The sequence below is a fragment of the Bemisia tabaci genome, chromosome 3 (genome assembly GCF_918797505.1).
Source record: "Bemisia tabaci chromosome 3, PGI_BMITA_v3".
Taxonomy (NCBI): Eukaryota; Metazoa; Arthropoda; class Insecta; order Hemiptera; family Aleyrodidae; genus Bemisia; species Bemisia tabaci.
In genome coordinates, this window is record NC_092795.1 from 39,533,813 (window position 1) to 39,555,328 (window position 21,516).

General features: G+C 36.7%; 2 protein-coding genes across 3 annotated transcripts; both read right to left on the minus strand.

The window, feature by feature from the left end:
• Window positions 1-158: 158 nt before the first annotated feature.
• Window positions 159-12,921, minus strand: Pp2A-29B (Protein phosphatase PP2A regulatory subunit A). 2 transcript variants are annotated; one of them, XM_019044413.2, is made up of 12 exons: window positions 12,721-12,921; window positions 10,923-11,114; window positions 9,662-9,881; window positions 9,102-9,262; window positions 8,261-8,416; window positions 7,724-7,995; window positions 6,390-6,507; window positions 5,567-5,732; window positions 4,628-4,782; window positions 3,497-3,639; window positions 2,819-2,919; window positions 159-2,276 (listed from the first exon to the last, which is right to left on the minus strand). In XM_019044413.2, exons 1-12 carry the CDS (start codon window positions 12,802-12,804, stop codon window positions 2,272-2,274), a joined length of 1,773 nt encoding a protein of 590 aa, XP_018899958.1. In that variant the 5' UTR covers window positions 12,805-12,921; the 3' UTR covers window positions 159-2,271. The 2 variants fall into 2 exon arrangements, with proteins under 2 accessions (XP_018899958.1, XP_072154442.1); XM_072298341.1 differs by lacking the exon at window positions 159-2,276 and having other exon boundaries at window positions 2,811-2,919.
• Window positions 12,922-17,679: 4,758 nt separating this feature from the next.
• Window positions 17,680-21,076, minus strand: LOC109032384 (uncharacterized). Its single transcript, XM_019044480.2, has 2 exons — window positions 20,599-21,076; window positions 17,680-19,460 (listed from the first exon to the last, which is right to left on the minus strand). Exons 1-2 carry the CDS (start codon window positions 20,692-20,694, stop codon window positions 18,618-18,620), a joined length of 939 nt encoding a protein of 312 aa, XP_018900025.2. The 5' UTR covers window positions 20,695-21,076; the 3' UTR covers window positions 17,680-18,617.
• Window positions 21,077-21,516: the final 440 nt, after the last annotated feature.

Sequence of the window (21,516 nt, forward strand, 5' to 3'; positions counted from 1 at the left end):
TAGAGCAATATTGCAACAAGAGTGAGTAAGTTCAAAGTCCATGAAAATTTGCCTCAATGCCTTTCTTGATTTGTTGATTTTCATTCAGAATAAAAGACATCAAGTCGATGGCAGCTTAGAAAAAAGAGGGGGTCTTATAAGAAAATAAGCGACAAAAATAGCAGAATTTAATTTTTATTTGATTGATATATGCATATGTATATGAACATGTAGACAAAGTTAAAACTAAACTCTTCCTGACACTGACTGAAAAATCTTCAACAAGCACACTTTAATCTTCAATGTATTTTCCAGAGTCAAATAACTAAGATAGCATTGGAGAAAAACAAGGATAGAATTAAGAAACAGATCATAGTTTCAGTTTAAAGTTATTCAATAATCCTACAATTTATGAAAAAAATTGTGAGAAGAAAATGCCTTACATAGTAGTTTAATGAGAATTACTGACTCTTACTTCCAGGATTATTAAAACCCATTTTCCAATTTACTTTGTTCCCCTGTGTAGATTATTTCAATCCTGAAAGAGAAACAAACATGATGAAAAGACTCATTCTAACATGTTCGACTCTGACAGTGACTGTAAGTATATGCCAAAATTGAAAGGATTTCTTTGGTGTCAAAGGTTGAAATAGGAGGTTTTCATTTGAGTTTTGATAAAATGACCTCATTTCCCTTCATGAATTAATGAGCTAATATAAAAACTTTTCAAAAATGATTTATGGCTTGTGACTTTTTCTTAATAAACTTAATTCATTCTTATTTTAACTTTTTTTGTGGTATGTAAAAACGTAAAAAGCAGTCATATAAAAAGGAAACTGATAGCACAGTCAATTATTACTCTTAACTTAGAAAAACAGTTAACATACATCATACAATTCAGTTTCCATTTATTCTCTTTAAAACAATGTGTTCATTCTGCAAATGATCTAAGACATCAGCTGGACTGAGCTTGTGTAACTTGTGGACCTACTTAATTTCATTCGGGAAGAATTTGAAACTTATTATCAAAGAAACCATAACTCTTTTGCATTGAGGACATGAGGTAAAGTAATTAAGTGATGTACAATGTACACGGGATTCTAAGTTCCCATTAATGCAAATGATATGACTGAAATTAGTATTTATGGATAGTATCAAATAGAATTGAAAAAACATTTGTCACTTTAATGGATACGCTCTATTCCTGTCCAAGTTTGACTGCTGATCACTGTCTTGGAGGAACCAGAAGTACATGAACAATTTAAACCCTGAAATTATGGACAGTAGAATCAGCCTTCGGCCAATCTTTTTTTCTCTATTTAAAGGTGCTCCTGTCCTTTAGAGAACTAACTGAGACATAGATGTCAAGAAATTGTCTGCAAAGAATCCATTGATAAATCGATTGGAGCAATATGTATCTATTAGAAGAACAAATGGTAATGAATAAAGAAAATAAAAGGAAAATAAACCATTCTTAATCAGTTCCAATTGGTTTTCGACGGCGGCCTGAGTATTTAAGAAGTTTAGGGATTTTCAGGTTCATTTCTTTTTCTATATGAAAAAATAATAACTTAAAAAACAAGTATTCTGTCCAGAGAGGGGATAAAAAGTGATTCGAACCTAGGAAGTTTCACCGGCATTTCATAACAATCATATAAAAAAATTTCACAAGTGTGGTTATGACTCATCTAAAATTAACTCTCCATGATCCTTGTTCTAGAGATATAGAGGCTAAAAAGGGCATGAAAGATAACTTGCGATCATTTTCTTTCCTCATTGTGCAAGACAAAAATCACCATTTAATATCATGAAGATTTGTCACAAGGCTGTCAAAAATAACTGACCGGGAAAACAATTAAATTTTAAGTGTTTATAAGGTTTCACCAATGTTACTTAAAATAATCTTTAATTGAAATTCATATGGGTACCAGATTAGTCCCAGTTAGAGAACATTCTACAAATAATACAGTTTAAGAGCAAATATATTACAGAGCTAAATTTAATTAATTTATTTTACAATTCCTGACACGGTTGGGGCGCGAGGATAAATAAATAGAAATTAATACGTTGAAAAAAAAAATAAATAAAAAATAAAAAAATTAAATAAAAACAAGACAAACATTTAGATAAAAATGATAAAATTAGAAAGATTTGAAACAGTTCCACCAAAGCTTAGCGCTAACAAATTCCAAAGCGGTAAAGTCGTTAAAATTATTATCCATCAGTTTGTGTGATTTTCCAAACATCTTTCTTCTTGCTGGGCCACAAAATGGGATTTTGTAGTTGAGTCAATTATGCTGAAACGATAGGAAACAAATAAATAAGATGGTGGAAGAGCAATAATCAAAGGGCATAGCTTGTGTCACACTATCAAAGCTAGCCATCAAAAAATTCAAAATATCAAGGTCAGGTGTTATGATTGGCTTATTCGATGACTTGGACCAATCACAGCTTTTGACCTTGACATTTTGATGGAGTATTTTGATAGTGTGATACAGGCTCATCAGACAATTTCTTTCTAGTTCGAGGGTTCATTACAACCCAGTTTCATTTTGAGGAATTTTAGGAAAAATGGGTAGAAATAGCCCCAACAACTTTTAAATAAAAAAAAAAAATGAGCTCATAATGGCTACAAAAAATGAGAGATGATGGGCAGAAAACTAGCCTCCAACATCATAGCTTTCGACAACTAATATTACTTTGATGCTGACACATGGGCTTAAAAACAAGTTATAAGATAGAACATTTGAACCAAAAGAGCTGACTATACTCATACATATGATTTATCTCTCTTAAACTGGTTTTCATGCTATATGATACACATTAACATCTTACTCACCGGCAATGCTGACAATTGCTTCGGAGGCATAGTATTTGACATCTACATCAGTGTCAGTGTTTAGTGTGTCCAAAACAGGTTTTACTTGACTTTGGATGACTCTGTAATGGAAGAAATAAGAAGTGAAAAGAGAATGAAGCTGAGGAGGAGAAAAAAATTTGAGAGTAGACAGGCACGATGAAAGCAGTCTAAAAATGAGTGAAAACTAAATATTAAATTAGGTTACACATAGGAATTTAGGTAAATAAAATTAAGAACAAGACAGTAGAAAATGTTCGCTATTGCCACTACAACAAAGGGCAGAAAACAACACAATTTCTAAATTTTAAAAAAACATAAAACAATGCCACCAAAAATTAAATGTTCAACACCTGATCCGCAGTGAATAATTTTTCGGAGGTATCTCTGTAAATATTCAACCATTTTGTGGTGCTTTATTCATGAAAATTTGCTTTGGATTTTCTTTTATCTTTCTAAGTTTCTACACCCATCATTGCATGAACTTGAGAATATTATTGGAAAAAACTGAGGACATTATCATAAACATTGAGAGGATGCTATTTATTTCTAATTTTGAAAGAAACATTTTCTCTACAAAAACAAAAATTCCCATGGACTCCAATGAACCTAAAAATCACACGATAACATATAATGGGTGGCTAGTGTCAATCTCCTTACCCTGGATCAAGGATTGGTCCAATTTTCTGCAATGTTTTTGCAACATTGAATCGTACATTGGCAACACTGTCATTGGCCATTCCTAAAACAGTTGGTAGCATGAGTCTTGTTGTTATTTCTGGGCCACAGGCTTCTGCTAATACCTGCAAAATAAAAGGAGTATTAACAATCCACCTCTATTGCAAGTGCTGTGAAAAAAAATGGCATATTGTGAATAATGGTAAAAGAGACGTACAATTGCTATAAAACCAATGTCTTAATAAGTTAAAAGAGGGACTCAATGGAAATTTTTCTTTTAGACTTGCTTTGAACAACTACAAAAATCAAAAATCTTAAAGCTGGTATGAGAGTTGTTAAATACAATTCAACTGAAAAGCCAGAAACAGAACATACAGAATTTGTGGGAAGTATCCTAACTTCAACCCATTATTTTGAAAGTACTTTGGCAAATAAGGCAATATTTAAGTCTAAGCGAACTTAAGGAGTGCAGAGAAATGTCCTATCTTGCTATCTACAGAAAGAGGCAAATCTTGGGTCGTGAGTTAATATTAAAAAAACACGCTTTTCCATAGAAATTTGTATGGTTGCCACTTAAAAAATAGACGTTACAAATATCTCTGATAAACTGGTTGGTCTACAAATTGTAGACCATGAATTTATCCATCTTTTTGTTGTTTGTCTCAGCCGAAGTCCGGATAGCAAATGTTAAAATTGGCCTAGTAATGCTTTTGCAGACTATGGCTTTACTTTTTTCGCCATATTCTTGTTGCATCTCATCATTTGGTTGAGACAACCGCCCTGATTGCCAGGTAATGCTCTTCAGTTCCTGAATACTTTGTAATTAAGACTTATTAGATTTTTCAAAGATTTTTTAGAGACCAAAACGTTTAAAAACAAAGACACTGATTCTTGGTGCAAGTAGCTGATTTTTAAGAGCATTCAGCGCTTAACACTCTTAAAATACAGTTTAGATAGATTGTAAGATACATAAAAAATGTTGGATTGAGTGTGCCTAACGCTCAACAAGGCTCAGGAATAATTGAATGTTTTCACTTTACATTCAAGACAAAAACAACCATTTTTCATCTGATAGTGATAATTCTTCACTAAAAACACTAAAAGAATACTCACATTTAGACTAAATAAACATGTCATTCGGTGGAGGTAATTAGTATCCCGTGACATGGCTAATACTTTAGGAATTACTGTAGATTGCGCCCATTCAGCACCAAATTTTTCGACTAATTTCTTTAAATTTAATGTTGCTGCTTCCCGAATAGCGTACACTGAAACAGAGAGTGGAAGTCAAAAAGGTATGATCATGAAATCACAATATGTAATGGAATTCATTGGAAAACTATATTGGCAGAAAGTAACTGAGTTCAGCTGACAACGTTTGCTTTCATTTTTCATCTAGACCAAGAATCAGAACTCAGAACGAATCTCGACAAATACTCCTTCCTGGAAGAAAAAAACCTCAACTTCAAAATTTGCATAGATTTTAAGAGACTTTGACTGTGAGAGTGAAAAATTGATTTCTCCGTCTTCTTGCAATGATTATCCTTAAAATCAGATCTTTAAGTTTTCTTAGAAAAACGTTGTGTTGTGTCATGATATTCAAATCAAAAAAAAAAAAAAAAAAAAAAAAAAAAAAAAAAAAAAAAACCTTCAGAAAAAAGTGATCAGCTGAAGAAATAAGAGGTCTGGAAGCGTAACATTATTTTTTTCAAGGCACTAGAACACTGCGATTTTTCTGAGAGAAACTCTTGTTTGATTTTCCTTTAAACCCAATGGGAATTATGTAGTATTACGCTTTCTCCTTTAGAGAGGAAATTCTCTCTTCCCTCTAAGTACTGAACAATTTCGTGTCTTTAGCTAAAAGCGATTTATAGAGCACAGAGGTTCTCTCCCTGGATAATTATTCTAACGCAGACCAGGCCTGCGCCCACACTTATGGATTCAACCATTTCAATAAAAGCTTTGAAAAACCGTTGTTTCATAGACTAAGAGAATACTACTTCCCCTGAAGTGAATTGCGGATCTGTGAGAAAATTGAAGTGCAAGACTTACCATGATCAACAAGCCACTTCATGCATAAGGAGTTAAGTTGTTCATTGAAGAATTCCACACCAAGTTGGCCAGCCAACAGCGGCATATACTCTATGATTGCCAAACGCACTCTCCATTTAGAATCTTCTGCTAGTTGTACAATGGCTGGGAGCAACGACTGTGATAGCTACAAACCAAAAAAAGAAAAAAAGTAAGAGAATAAAAAAGAGAGAAATTGTATTCAGTCCCATTTTGAGATAAAAAAGTAAGGCCCTTGTAAGACACAAATAAGAAGAAAAACTTGACAGCTTTCCTCCAATTTTCCCTATTTTTATCAAGTTTCTTCCACTTCACAAGTCGTACGCTTGGAGGGTTTCTGTGCCCCTTAACTGGTAGTGTCGTGAAATAGGTTAGTTGCATGAGGAGGATTTCAAGATTAAGATATTGTTCAAACAGGACATTCCACAAACAATCGATGGCAGCATTTGCGAGACCTAAATTGAGTTAAAAGCTCCAAAAAAACTCGGTTAAATTTTCTCACATTGCAGTGAGAAATAAGCAATTCCAATAGCCCCACCACATTTAGCGCATAAAAATTTGCATGACCTCAATTAAAAGGGGAGCCTCGGTCAACCAATATTGGCCGTATCTCTACAGAGCATTTGCCAAGCTGTACCTACCAATATAGTAGTTAGTTAAGTCAATATTTTGACACTATTTGCCTTAGAATTATTTAAAATTACGGCAAAAGTTGTCTACAAGGTTTTCTGTTGATGTTTCTTCTTGATTTCTAGCTTACTAAAGTTGGAATTTCAGGACTGACTGAGATGATACACTGACTTACCTGCTGAATACCGATGACTTCATTCACACAATCCAAGTTTGAAATAATGTTGAGTCGCACTTCCGGACATTCATCTTTAAGTTGGTTGAGAAACAGGGGCAATAGATGCTCAATTGTACTGAAAAAGTAAAATGATTATTACAGTTGATTACTCATTGAACTTATTATAAAGTCCCACAAAACACGCTTCAAGGGTCTACATCACTCTTGTTACCCTACAAAAAATATTTTGCTTGCTAACATCATATGTGTTGGATCGCATAAAGTCAGAAATATTTAGCCCATACATTGCCATGAACAAGTAAACGCATTTGAAAAAAGCACCTGCCTTCATTATCACAAACACCTCCATGCGTTTCACCACCTGCTTCATATTTTGCGCCATGAATCAGCCATACCTCAATTCATATACAAAACATGTATGCTTAATCCAAACGCAAAAATATGAGCAACAGTTTGCTGCTCTCAATGAAGGTTCCCCTCATTTGTTTTTCATATATGATATGATTTTATAAACTCTGCCACTTTAACAGGTGTACTTTGTAAGGCTAGTTTTAATATAGAATGTTCGCCAATTTTCAAGTATAATTGAATGATTGCAATGAAACGTTTTATAGTAATGAACCGGGAATTCCTGGTATACTTGAAATTTAGATAGTTAGAAAATAACCATAGCAGGGTTGATTAGGAGGAAGTTACTTTCACCCACTTTAAGCATTAAGACACCCCCATAATGTATTTTGTAATTATTGCAGTGACAAGACATTTTTGAATACTTAAACTATGACAACTAAAAGTTTCAACCTTAGAAATTGCACCAACAATCAAACATTAAATGACATTATTACATGCATGAGAGTGCGTCAGATAATGGAAGTCAAAAATGACATCGTGTTCAACGTCATGACCAAACAGCTCGTCTGGTACCGGCATGTCAATAGGATGACGGAAGAGGGGCTGCCAAAAAAGATGCTTGATTGGGTTCCTCCTGGGAGGAGACGAAGGAGACGCCCAGTGAAACAGGGTTTTGGATGCAATGAGGGAGTGCCAACTCCCTGATGACTTGTGGGAGGACCGAGTTTTGTGGCAGAGCGCCAGAGAGCGCTATGAGAGCGACTCTTATGTATGTATATACTGTACAGACTTGGTGAGCATCTTGAAATAACTCGAACTTCCGTCAAGCCCAGTCAAATTTAATGATCAAAAACTCACAAATTTGTTGATTTTTTAACGCATTATATAGAAAGATCTTATTTTCCCCAATAAACTTATATTTGTGTATAATTTGTCAATTATTCAAAATTTACGTATTCTCAGTGGAATCAGATATTTACTTTTGTTTTCCAAGGATAGGGGAGAGCCCCATGATGACAGATGCCAGTGCAGATTTGACATGTTGGTTTGGATCAGCAACTAACTCCTTGACACAGGGCAGAATGTTAGTCATGATCAGGGATTCTAGATTCCATGCATCTAAGTTCTGACAGAAGTCCTTCACTTTGTTGGCAGCAGCGGCTCTGACTTCTGCCTCAGTATCTTTCAGCAAAGCTTGGAAAGTGGGTACCAAGTCTTGTTTTGTGATTTCCGGCCCGACAGCTTTCTGAAGCTATTGAAAAAATAAAGCGGATTTTAGTATTCTGCATGAATTCATTTAAGTTATACACATAACTTGAACAATTGAAAGACAAAACTAAAACTTTGGAAGCTGTTTTCTCTAAAAAAGATTTTTCGGGGCAAGGGCCTCTTCTCATCTACTTCCTCCATTAGTAACTTTTATTTGGAAAAATTGCTGCCTGCATAGAATGTTCACATACAATTTTAAAAAGTAATAGGAGCAAATCACTGTGCTTTAAGACGTGTGAAAATTTTACCTCAACAAACTTGTCTGCAACCATGTAGCGTACTCTCCAGGATGTGTCATTGGTGCATTGACGGAGAGTTGGCATGACCAACTGTTCAACATCTTCTTGCTGCAGAAGGGAAGCAATGCTCACACATGCCTCCACAGCTAACAGTCGTACTGAATCCTAAAAAAGTAATGCTCAAATCATTATTGATACACTTGCCGTCACCATAAAATAAAGCGAATGGTCATACCATGACTTTCATTTTACCCCTTTACCTACACTTATCTTGAACGTAACCAATGAAGTATCTTACAGGGATGCAAAAAAAGCTTGGTCTCTTAAACGACGGATCGTTGCAAACTTGAGACAGATCTTATGATTTGACGCAAAATATAGCATAAAAGAGATTCTAAAAAATTGAATGAACCTCAAGTGTCAAAAGATAGGAACATCGCAAGTGCCATGAGGCAGAATTGCTGGATTGCAAGAAACAGTCAACACTTCGATATATTTTGCACCCCTGATAACTTTTCTAAATAATCAGAATTTATTCTGCAAACAGAACTTTCATCTTGTGACAAGATTTAGGAGTTATTATAGATGTTATTAGACAGCCTTGGATGTCATCTGCATTTCACAAAGGCTAATTATTAGATTTAAATAGGGGCAGAAACAAAACAAAAATTAAATAAAGGTCCAGAAATTCAAGATTTTAGCGGAAGACAGCTAAGCATCATTCAGTTGTGATGATTTTAGGATGTTAGTGCTTTTTTGTCATAATTTTCATTTGGGAGAAGTTTAGTGAAAGCAGATGCACTAAACTACAAATATACAAAAAATGATAAAAATATCGTCAGTCATTTACCTGTTCATCTTGTGCTAGATTTACAAACATGGGGATTAAATCTGATATAAGATACTGAATTTCCACAACTTTAGCAAATTCATCAAGTTTGCTGGCAGCAGCTCGACGCACCATTGGAGTATCATCTTGACAAAGATTTCTGAAGTATGCTCTCAGCTCCTCTGTAAAAAAAAAAAAATATTAGAGGAATAAAACTATCAATAAAATACGAAATATGTAAAAAGAGAATGCTCAACTGGTTATATTAAACAAACATCAGTTATTTATTTAAAAACTACAGTTGAAATGCACAAATTGTACTTAGTAATTTAGATCAAATGAATTATTTCCACAGAGCACATTTATTTATGGGCACAGAGCTGCCTTTCATCCCCGGAGAATCAACCCTCTCTCATCGCCATCATGTGTTATTTGTCATATTTATTTACTAATTTAGAGGCTAGACAAACAGGGCCACGGCCCTAGTCAGAAGGTAGAAGAAGAAGAAGAATTATTTCCTTGGAAGGGAGAGGATTTGATGTTGTAAAATAATCAGCGAACAACAAGGACAGAGTACATACCTTTGACAGCTGGACTGACACGTGGATAGCAGACGCTGAAAAGGCCAACAGCAGAGGTACGGGATGTGAACCAGTCCCCAGTTGCTAGACGTTTAACCAGTGGCACAAAATATTCCTCAAGATCCTCAGTACTGTGTTGTGCGGAAATCAGCCTCAAGGACTCAACTGCCTTGTCTCTAACAACTGTCTCCTCCATTGTGGCGAGAGACTCCAAAGGTGGCTACACAAAATAATTTAAAATTTACAACAAGAAATAAACTGAGCACGATACTTTTCTTGATGACGTCATAAAGGGACTTGTTTTCTTTTGAAATGCCATGATCCCAGCGAACCATGATCCAGCGAACCCTGTTTAGCATCACAATGATTCTCTTTCCCTGGATGATTCTGTTTTAAATTGCCCGATCCATCCAAAATAACTTTGGTGACTTGGGACTTAACAATTAGAATGACTGTCAACATTTAGCATTAAACTCAGCCATTGGGATGTCTCACTCACTATGACAAGCATTCTGATCTTTAGTCATAATATTTCTTTTCAAAGGTCAGAGTTGTTTCAGTTGATGAGCACTATTCCCAAATGCACTGAAGGCTTGTTTGTTTGAAACTTTTTCACACAAACTAATTCTCAACTGAAGAAAATGGCATTATTTCAATACAGGCATAAACTTGTCATTAGGAAAATTGAATCTCCTCATCCCCCCCCCCCCCAAGGAACAGGAAGTTTTGGCCTTTATAATGGCCCTTGCCTTTCCTAAGGTGAACTTCAATCCAGGATTCCGCTAACCTGTACCCCTAGCAAAAAGTGTAGGCCGGAATGCTCATCAAGAAAAAAAAAAGTTTGACTTGACACTGGAAATTTCATAGGACCAAAAACTTTCATGATATCTTCCATGCATTAAATCTAAAGTTTGTCCAATAACATTAAAGAAAAAGCCTCGAGAGAGCAGATCTATACTTAATTAATACTTTCTCGACACACTTTTCTACCAAAAAAAAAGGGGGGGGGGGGGCGCTTTGAGTTTCTTCCGATCAAATAAGTTATTGCACCGTAAAAGAGCACTTAGAGAGCTTAAGGAGGTTCTTAAGATAACATAGTTTGAATAAACAGAGGGATGAGGCATTGGTCATGAAAAATATGTTGGTGATTAATGATGAATACAAAGAATTTTAAATATTTAAACTCTTAAATTGTAAGGAAGTTTCAGTATTCACATTATGCCATCACCAAAACAAAATATTGATAAATAATTAGACTTACCAATAAGCAGTGGACATATTCAGGACCTCCAACTAGATTTGTTAAATGTCCAAATTGTTCTGCAAATGCCAAAAGCACTTCATCTTCATCGAAAAGGGTTTCAGTCAGAAAAGGCAGAAGCTCACTTCTCGTCCTTTCAACACCCAGAGCAAGAGCAATTGTTGAGAGCTTCTTGATGGAGTTCAACCGCAACTACGGATAGAAACACACTCAACATTAATTTTGGGTCATAAACAAATAAAGATTGGAATCATTGAAACTAAACATGTGTATCTACTCACCACAGGTGGAGTGACAAGCTTTGCAAACTTTTATTTGAGATTTTCAGTGGAAATTCATGTGCTTTCAAACAATAAAGGGTAATGTTTTTACGATGGATGTATTGTGTGCACTTCATAATTTTGCTAATACCAATTTTTCAAACTAAAGTATATTGAGGTTGGAAAACTCTAAACAGGTGATTTTTCATCTTGATAACAGCTGTTAAAAGCAAAATACATAGATGATAGTGACAGTCTACTAACACATTTCCTTTTACCGAGATCCGTAGTTAAAAGACCACTAAAATATTATGTCTTGAGGTCAGCACAATTTAACTGAGAAGAGCTTAATCAATAAAAGTTAAGACTAGTTTCTTACTTCTGATTCGATATATGAATTCTGTGGAGCTAAATACTGTACCTCTAAATAACTGTCAAATAGAACAATTCTTTTACAAATATCTTCTGCAGATAAATAATACTTCACATTTTTTACTAAGTTTAATCTGCACTACATACAGCCACAACACCAGCTATGTGAAACGTTTCACCTGAATATTGCCTGGTACTCAGAGTCAGAGCTTGATAACAGGAGAAAACTACTTTACGTAGCAAAGAAGACTGAACTTAGAACCTTAGGAAAGACAAAAATGAATCGTAACTAGAACCATAGGAATAGAGGGGCTTGGAGGACAAGGATCAAGAGTGCAGTTTATGCTGAAATACAAGTTTCAAGTTTCCAAATGAGAGGGAACCTTTTGGCGGAAAGCGAGTTTAAATCCACATTAAATACTTCAAAATTGGATTTTAATAGTTCATTTTCATAGATTTTGTACTAGTTTTGGTTGGATATCTATAAGTTCTCAAAAACTGCACTAGTGCGCCTTGTCCACCAAGCCCCTCAATTTGTCGACAAATTAGCCGCCCTGCTCAACTGAAATTTAGTTAATACGTTCCAAAATACTATCCGCAGCAAGTTTGGGGGAAAGTGCAATTACTAGCCATCTTCAATGCACTAGAAGTATTTTGCAGGAATATGTTTGCAGCAACTCTTCAAAAACCAAACTGATAGGGAGCAAGCGAAAAGGATTCGTGAGGAATCTCAGTGCGGTTAGAATGTAGAGCCTCTCTCAGAGGTCTCCCAAAAGTGCATACAGCAGTCAGAAGGGGGAGACAACATTAGACGAGTCATTGTGGAATTTAAAAAATTGCTAGGGCAAATAGTCTGCGGTAGATGTGTTGAAGGTTGCAAACTAATAATGTTGCCTCAGTAAAGATAGTGGAAAAGTTGGTGCTAATCGTACTTCGTACATGACTACAGTGAAGTAATGCATTGCACAATAGCTAGAGGACCACGCACCAATGATTCCAAATAATGTGTCATCAAAAGTACAGTAAGAGTCATATTCCAAATCAAATCAAATGATTGAGGAAAGAGCGGTTTATAATTAGGCTCGGGCGGGTATCAAACTATCTAAAACGGTGATAGGGGTAGGACATGATCGCTTCCAGACGCACGGAAACAAGAAGATATTTACCTGAACGTCCTCATTTTTGAGTTCGTCTATTAATACAGCGATCGGGTACATGGAGTCGTCCTGGGATGTATCACTCGAAGCCATTTTATCACTAAACACGTAAAATTAGAGAAATAAAAGGACGGTGCAAAAGAGTTCAGCGATTTCCAGCTTGAGAGAAGTTACGAGAATAAAAGTGAAACTAGCCTACACACTGGAACATCAGAAAGAACGAGTAGCAAAGGTCGACATCGGCAATGGTCGATTCGTGGCGAACGGTCAGAGGTCGATTCGCGAATGGTCATACGTCGATGCCCGAACGCACCGAACCAATCGAACCTAGTCATTGACGTATAATACAATCTAGACCGCGCATTACGAAATTCAAGCGAGACGATAGGCAACCCAGCAACACACATTAAGTGTACCGGCGAGACAATGGTGGAATTCGCGGAAATGCCAGTCTTGCCAGTGCCGTTGCCTGATACGGGTACACTTAGCTCGTATATCCGGCGGTATCAACTAGGCTGAAGGCGCGTCTTTACCCCCCTAGCTGTCCCACCTTCCCCGCCTAAAGTCGGGCCCAATGCGCGGTCTAGATTGTATTATACGTCAATGAACCTAGTTCACCATTGTGCATTTTATTTTACTTTTCATTGTGCTTTTCATTTTATCGTTTGTTGCAAATGGAGCATTATGTATAGGCTGCTTGTCTTTGCCGAGGACGACACTAAAGACCTCTAAGTTTAAGTAGCTCTCTTAGCAGAACGAGAGCCATAGTGGATCAGGAAATTCCATCAATGGTTGTAAATTAATCTAAATTTATGCTTTGTTTCTGACCCTTAAAGTAGATACCTAAGTAACCAGGTCTCGATTTTTAATTTGACCTCGACTGATGAGCAATAAAAGCCTAGCGTCACCATTAATGTCTTCCTTTTCTTCATCAGAGAAAGGCTATGTCCAATAATAGACTTAATTGAAAATGAACTTTGGAGAAACGTTCTCCTCTTAATTTTGCACCATGATTTGAAGAGAAAGGTCTTCAGGATTTTTCCATTCTGATACTTGGAGGGAATTTAAGTTTTTTTAATATCTTTTCTAATAAGACCCAGCTGGGGCGCTAAGTGGCTTTTTTTATTTATTTTTATCTTTTAATGTGATTAGACATACACATCAATGGTGAACCTAGAAAAATTTCCATTGTGCAAGGAATATGGATTGATAGCATCTCAGAATCGGTGCATTACATGCAATTTTTCTTCATGTACTGATCCGTTATGCTTCAAAATAGTAAAAAATTTAAGAACATCTGAAATGATGCAACTGTAGATAGGATTGTGGTTAAGTGATGTCACCTTCATTATGCATCCCCTTAAAATGGAAGGATTTATAAAATGAACTTCAAATTTCTTCAATGAAAGTGAAAAACTCTTATGAAGTTGCGTGTAAAAATCAATGTCTCATTTCTGTGTTTTCAGAAACAAGTCGCGGTGAAAATGCCTAATTTTTTTTTTTAATTTCATGGCAAATAAACTTGATTTTTCTCGTCTTTGAAAGTATCATGTCCTACCGCGATGTGCAAAAAGAATGCTCGATAGGTACCTATGTCATAACTTTTTCCATGTTTGAATTAAAATGTTCCGATTAGGACTAGTGTGAGAAGTTCCAGTTGTACTTCTTTGAGGCTGGGCCTCAACCGGCTCTTTCACTTTTGCAGTCAAGTATACTTAGTGTTTCATCCTCTTATCTTTTTGTGTTCGTGTTTTCAGCACCCTGTCTCTCTTTAGTAGGGAGCCGAGGCACCCTTCTATGACTCAGTCTTGTCACGTTACAGTATGAGGAACTGCGCAAAAGCAGATTGAAGCAAAGGAAACTGCGTGTCGGTAGTAAATTCTAGGTATCCTACATGAATGTATTTATTTCCAAGTAACTCCTGTGGGTAACAAAGCGTTGGCTTCCACATCAAGAATAAAGTTGTCAAAGTAGAGGCTTGAAAGCAACTTACAATGAGGTAGATGTAAAGACCTGTGATATTAAAGCGTATTAAAGGTGATAAGGAACTTTACCATCGAAGAAATCTTCAGTCATGGCGACTATGACCATGGAGCAGAGACGTTTCCCTCGCTGTATAAGAAAATCTGCCATTAAAGTTTTTCAAGAACAAGAAAAGCTACAGTTTCATCTGCATTTTTCATCAACTTGGTTCTCAAGAAACCTTCAATGATCAGACGCAATGATATGCTCCTTTGGCGTGGTAGCGAGTGGAGATAATCTATGAACTGCTGAAAGACTACTTTTTCCTCAAAAAGTGGATTTTTCCACCTACCTACACGAAAGTCGTAGAATGTCCACTCAATTAGGGCTCAGACTGAAAAAGAAATTAATTAATTAATTTAAACTGACTCAAAAACACTTCCGGATTGAACAGCTTCGATTAACTTCCCACCGTTCCGACAATGAACAGCAGTGGCTAGGCAAGAAATTACTACTAAACAGACACACTGCCAAAAAAATAATTTATCCGACGACATGCGAAAATTTATTCAGTGAAAAATATTAGACATTCTTGACTAATAAATAGGTGTGTAGATGTACTATCACTATTACTAATGTCCTCAAAAGGGGTTAGTTTAATGAGAAACAATAACAAACTCGTCCGAACTCGCCCCGGCGAATGTTCATGACATTCGCGGCAGTTCGCGGAACCATTCGACCCGTTCGCTTCGAGTCGACGACTGCCCTTTTTTCGAATTCGACTTCTGCCGATGTCGACGATTGAACTCCGCTCCATCAGAAAATGTTGACCACCATCAGGGACAGGACCAGGAATGTGGAGTCAATATTTTTGAAATGGTTAGTAATTTTAAGTATGAGTAATGTATGTACGTCAGTGGTAGGGTATTTTTTAGGTTTTTTTTACATATTGAAAAGATATTTTGGCAAACTGTATGTGAGGCGGTGGCAAGGGATTTTTTTGGGGGGGCTAAGTCATTTCAGGGTGTACAAAAAATTTCGTATAAAACCCCACAAATACATTAGAAGAACATATTCCTTGGGGCCTTGGGGGAGAAAAAGCTGATTGCAATCTGTTAAAATCCGACCAATCAAACGTCGACAGTCAAGTTTGATGACGTAGGCGATGCTAGAGTCCCTTTATACTGAGAGTCAAGACAATTTGAATCCATTTCTGATTGGTTCCCGTATTTTAGGCCTTCACAGTGTCACAAACGGGAATAAAGATTACAGTTTCACCGATTGCAAAGATTATAATCTGGAATGGACCGGGGAATTACGGGTTCGGCAAGGAACAAACGGAATGAGGGAAGGAACGAAGAAAGGAATTCGAGAATGGGCCGATCAAAGATTACGAAAAACGTTCAATTTCTGTAATCTTTATTCCCGTTTGTGACATCCATGAGCCGAATTGTCTTGACTCTCAAGGGCCATTCCTGTCAAATCATTTAACTAGTAGTTGACTCTCTGTTAAGGTCCAACTAGAGGTTGGTGTGTCTTGTCAATTTGCAACTACTAGTTGAGAGGCTGTTAACGGGCTGATTTTCAACTGGTGCTTTTTCTGCCTGTTAGGTTTCAACTAGGACTTCAGACAAAACATTCGTTCCGGTTCTTCGCGTTTCACTGGTTCACAAAGAGCCTGATTTAACTACCTGGGCTCGAGTTGTGGACCCCGCCACCCGCACCCTCCTCTTTGCAAGGGTTGTTCTGTCGTCTCTTTCAACTGCTAATTGAATTTTCGGCAAGGGTTCCCAGACATTAGATACGACCTGATGTAGGATATGAGGGAACAAATCATGTTAATGCACTATTTGGCAAGTAGTCTTTGTTCAGTAACTAGGGGTTGAAAATCAGTGACAAGACTCTCCTTCAGGTCGAACTGGAAGTTACCTTTAACTGGTAGTTCGTCAACTAGCAGTTGAGACCCGATTTGACAGGAACAGCCCTCAGTATAAAGGGACTCTAGGCGATGCCAGAGGATGATGTGTTCAACCAATCAGCGAACGCCCATGCGAACGCCGATTCCCCCGCCTTCCATCAGCACCCGCCAAAAATATCGTTTCAAACGGATCCCATCTTTGGCTGGCATTTTCAAAACAAAACACTTTGCCATTTTGGATTCAAAAAAAGTCCAAAAAAATTCCTAGAATCTGAGTCCACTCTGTACCCACTTATAAAAATAAAAGATGAGTGCCGCACTGACCCGCCAACGAACTGCTTCAAATAGGACTTCGCCAGTTCAGAGCGAATGCAAAAACGCATACTTATCTTGATTAACGACTCTGCGAACTTACGGTCATAATTTATTTTTCAAGAAGAAAAATACTAGACGGCGTGACTTGGAAACTTCTCAGATTTTTCTTCTTAGTGTGAAGAATATTCTCTCGAGGTTTCAAGCTATGTTATTAATTCATTCTCTTTTGATAAAATGCATAGTGGAAGCGATTTTAATACATGCCACAAAGGAAGGAGTTAGGTACCTACGCATTCTTGCTATATCACCGTCGAACTTCAGGCCACCTTATGATTTAAAAGGATATTTTTTTTTTTTCTTTCTTTTCGTGGAAATAATGACAAGTTATTTAGTATCTTTTCCATAAAAATTGAGGGGAGGGGGGATTATCTCATGTTATCTCAGAGTATACTGAGTGACAAAAGGGAACAGAGGAGCTCATTTTTATGTCATCATATTTAAAGTAAAAAAAATAAAATATTTTAGTGCGTATAAGGTTCCTTTAGAACATACTTAGGCTTTCGTAGATTTTTTACTTTCTCGCTCTCCTTGTTTTACTTCTTGCATCTTCTTATCAAAGTAACAAAAATGTCATCTAGCTTCCTTTTATATGACACTCTTCAGATGGGTTAGTAAAAATCCAACCAAGATTTTTTAAAAACTTGCAAATCCATTTATTTTCTCATGAGGGTTGTTCAAAACTTTTTGATAGAAAAAAATGCTGGGACAGAACATAATATTTATACATATTATTATTAAACCAAATAATATGAAAACTTACCACATTCTTACAAAATAATGTATGAGCTTAATTTGTACTGGAGAAAATAAGAGAAAATAATAGTTTTGCTTCTTTTGCACTAAACATTTCTTGGGAGTTGTCTTCTACTAGACTGGAGGAGAATTATTTAAGATGAGATTTTTTGCACGGTAAGAGAAGTGCAAATAATGAATCATAGTACTACAAGAGAGACACCATTGCAAGGCAATCAATTTTTCATGATTAAATGTTCAAAAATATGTATAAAGAGAAGAAATTACTACCTATTTACTTTGATCTTAGCAGTGATCACACCTTTAGAATGCTCTGAAAACTTAAATTAGAACTTGGGAATGTTTGTGTGCAAAGCAATGTTCCATAATAATGTTCCAATAGGCATTCACAATATACCAGGCCAAACCTTAGGTACTACTTTAGTGGAAGTTCGATCTTGAAAAAGTGAAAACATTTTACAATGATAAAGAAAATAATTTTTGTGAGATATGAGTTGAGTTTTTTATATAATATGTTGTTATTTTGACCTCTAATTATTCATTTAGCTGTACACCATGTTAGGTAAACTTATGATATGAGATCTAAGTACAGGGAAATGATTAAATGTATTTTCTAACTCAAAAAATATGATACAGAGATGGATAAAGGGTCTTAATTTGTAACGAGATATTTAGAATGCATTCTTCCATTTCATGCAATGGGGAATAATTTAATTAAAATTGGAGATCAGTTACTAGAAAGGCTTTCTCAGTTTTGACTATTATTGCTTGAATACATGCTGCAAGGGCTCTTTCAGATTAATAAAAAAATGAAGAGGGTTGCTTGGTCAGTAACAAATTAAGTCTACTTCACTAATCAAGAATGAGGCACATCCTATTTCTGATCTTTTTAGTCTGGTCAGTACCGCCTTCGCTTGCCATGGGAAGAGTTGTCAGAAGAGGGAAAGTCCCTTCTTGAATGGCTAGAACTCCTATCATTTGAACTATTACCTCGGTTAAATCCTCTGCTGGAATCTCGACTGTGTTTAGATCTGTCATTGTAGTCTCTATCCGAGTGGCTACGATTTTGATTAAAATTGCGGTCTTCATTTCTATTAAAGCCTCTATCTTCATTTCTACTGTAGCCTCGGTCTTCGTTTCTATTGTAGCCTCGGTCATCATTTCTACTGTAACCTCGTTCTTCAAACCTATCATTACCTCTCCTATTGTAATTTCGGTCATGCCGTTTAAAATCCCTATCGCCCCTATCATTTCTGTCAAACCTGTCATTATTCCAATCCCTCCCTCTGTCAAAATTGCTGTCACATTGCCCAGGATTTTGATTGAAATTCGGGTTAAATCCCTGATTTTGCTGGGGTCCACCAAAATTATTCATCTGACTAGGATAGGCAGAGACACCTAGAGGTGCTAGATTAAACATGGAATTTCCAAAAGGCATTGTTGGTGGAAATGGCATGAATGAATGGTCAACTGGTGTCAGAGCACCAGTGTTGAATGGCTGGTTCATTGGTGTTAGTGCACTGACGTTCAGAGCGAAATCTTGTTGAGCCATTTGAGGAGGAGGCTCGTCCTGGAAATTGTTCCTTCTTCGAACATGAATTTTCCTGCCAAATAAGGAAATATCATTCAACAGCTCTTCAGCATAGTTGACTGAAGTAGGATGCGAGAAGAGGACGAATGCAAAGCCGCGATTACAGCCTGTTGGATCTTTTGGTATGGTGACGCGTCCAACTGGACCAGCCTGAAACAGAAGCAGAGATCAATAAATTAAGTATGCAACCAGGCAAATTTTCTTCACAAAGAAGGTCAACTTCATTCAATTGAATTCTCTCAGAGCAAAGAAAAAAAGTAAAAATGGTTTAATTGAAATGATTATTTTGAAATTTCACAATTGGCTTGGAACTAGTTTTTTGGTCTGGTCTTGTTTTTAGGTTTGCATACATTACACAAACATTATTTATCAGATACTTATGCATCAATGAGTAATGATGCGCTGTTTTTCTTTATTTGTTCAAAAGCACTCAAAATACCCAGACAATAAGATCACAGGGGTGCAGAAACTTCCAAGGGTTCCTGCAACGTAAATTTTAGGTTCCTCCATTTCAAGTTTTTGCAGAATTTTGCTCAATACGTAGAATAACACGGTTTACGGTTTTGTTCCCTTAAAACAGCTCGCTTAAATGTTTTTTCCCCACCTTAGGAATAAAAAAAAATAAATAAACCTCACTCTTTTCATAGGATTCACCCGTTTTTCCGGGACCGGCCAGTCCCATGGTACAGAAGTTTCTGCACCCCTGTGAGATCATGGTGTAAAATGTGTTATTTCCTTTCCCTTTCAACACTCCTCACGGGCAGCTTTGGCTTCTCCCTTTGGATTTCAGTTCCTGGCAACTGCCTTTGCAGCAAGCAAGGCACCCACTGCGTTGAATTTCCTTGCTCCAATGCAACTACCCTATCTCTTCTGTCTTTGTTATTATAGCACTTGAAGTAAGAGTATTCAAAAACGTCGCCATACACAAGATGCCTGGTTGAGCTGTTTATAATGTAACCAAATACTTCTTACTGTCCCATGTTTTTAGACTAAACGGTAGAAAATTTGTCAACTAGTAGCGCACTGCAAAACGCATTCACGCTTGAAAAGTATGTTTCCTGGTTTTGGCTTTTTTGGGGCTTCCAAATATTTGAAATGATCACTCAAAAGGCTATGGGATTCAACATTGCAGCATCGTGTCAAATGCAGGCAGTTTGATTTATTGGAGGGTAGGCATTACACTATAATATGATAGATAGACAAGAGCATCGGATTGAGTGCATGCAAAAGGAAGCTTGCTGATGTAGACTTTAACAAAGAATGAGCAAACTGGTAGAGAGATCCTTACCTGCAAGAACAACTCATACAAAACATCTTCTGTGACTTTAGAACTTAGATTGCCACAGTAAACAGAACATCTATCTTCTTCAAAACGATCATTCATTCTGACTTGACTAAGAGACCGTAATGCTCGATTCTAAAAAAAGAGTTCAACTTGCGGAGGATAAACGATAAAAAGTTCAAGTTGAGGAGGTATGAGAAATTAATTAGAACTGTGATGTATCATTAAAAACGTTGCTTTATCGAGGAATGTGGACCGCTCTTGTTGGGACAGAACGAAATGATTTTGATGGCAAGCAATAAAATTAGAATGAATGAAAGAGGATTGTAAAGGAGTTACTAAATTCACTTTTAATTTCAAGATATAGACATATTTAAGTTAGAATAGCTACTCTTTTTGGCACAGAAACGTTGAAAGGAAAAAGAATGAAAAAGGCAAAAATCAGTAATACACGATTCTTTCCTAACCTAACAAAAAACGAAAACGAAACAAACAAGCCACGAACAGCGTTGCCGGTTAAGAAGAGCGTCTCGAGCGACTCAAAAGGCAACACCGTCCGAGAAGCCATACATCAGCCAATGAAGGGCTTGCTTTGACAACGCGCCATTTCTCATTTTTTTCGAATGTTTTCTAAAGGTAAATTCTGAGACTCAAACACGGTTACTCTGAATCTTAAGCAGTCTTCCGGCCAGTTACCACCTGTCAAAACAGTCAGAAATTTCTAATACCCCTGATTTTTCGTCTTTTTCTTTTACACCACTTTAATTATTCTTCGAGAGGATAATCCTGCACATACAATTAAAGCACCATCCCCCTCAGCCTCAGTCCCCCCTCAACATCCAGCTCCAGGCAAGCGTTGTTTGAGACCATCAAACTTGGGTGACTTAGCCAGCGCTTGAGTCTCCTGATCACAGAGCCACAGCT

Bases quoted from the DNA above. Each gene is read 5' to 3' on its own strand.
- LOC109032384 (XM_019044480.2), bottom strand. From the start codon at position 20,694: ATGAATGATCGTTTTGAAGAAGATAGATGTTCTGTTTACTGTGGCAAT. The intron at 19,461-20,598 runs GTAAGGATCTCT...CTTCTGTTTCAG, and splicing joins TGTATGAGTTGTTCTTGCAG to GCTGGTCCAGTTGGACGCGT.
- Pp2A-29B (XM_072298341.1), bottom strand. From the start codon at position 12,804: ATGGCTTCGAGTGATACATCCCAGGACGACTCCATGTACCCGATCGCT. The intron at 9,263-9,661 runs GTATGTACTCTG...TTTTTTTTACAG, and splicing joins TGTCAGTCCAGCTGTCAAAG to AGGAGCTGAGAGCATACTTC. The intron at 6,508-7,723 runs GTAAATATCTGA...TTACTTTTTCAG, and splicing joins CCTATCCTTGGAAAACAAAA to TACAATTGAGCATCTATTGC.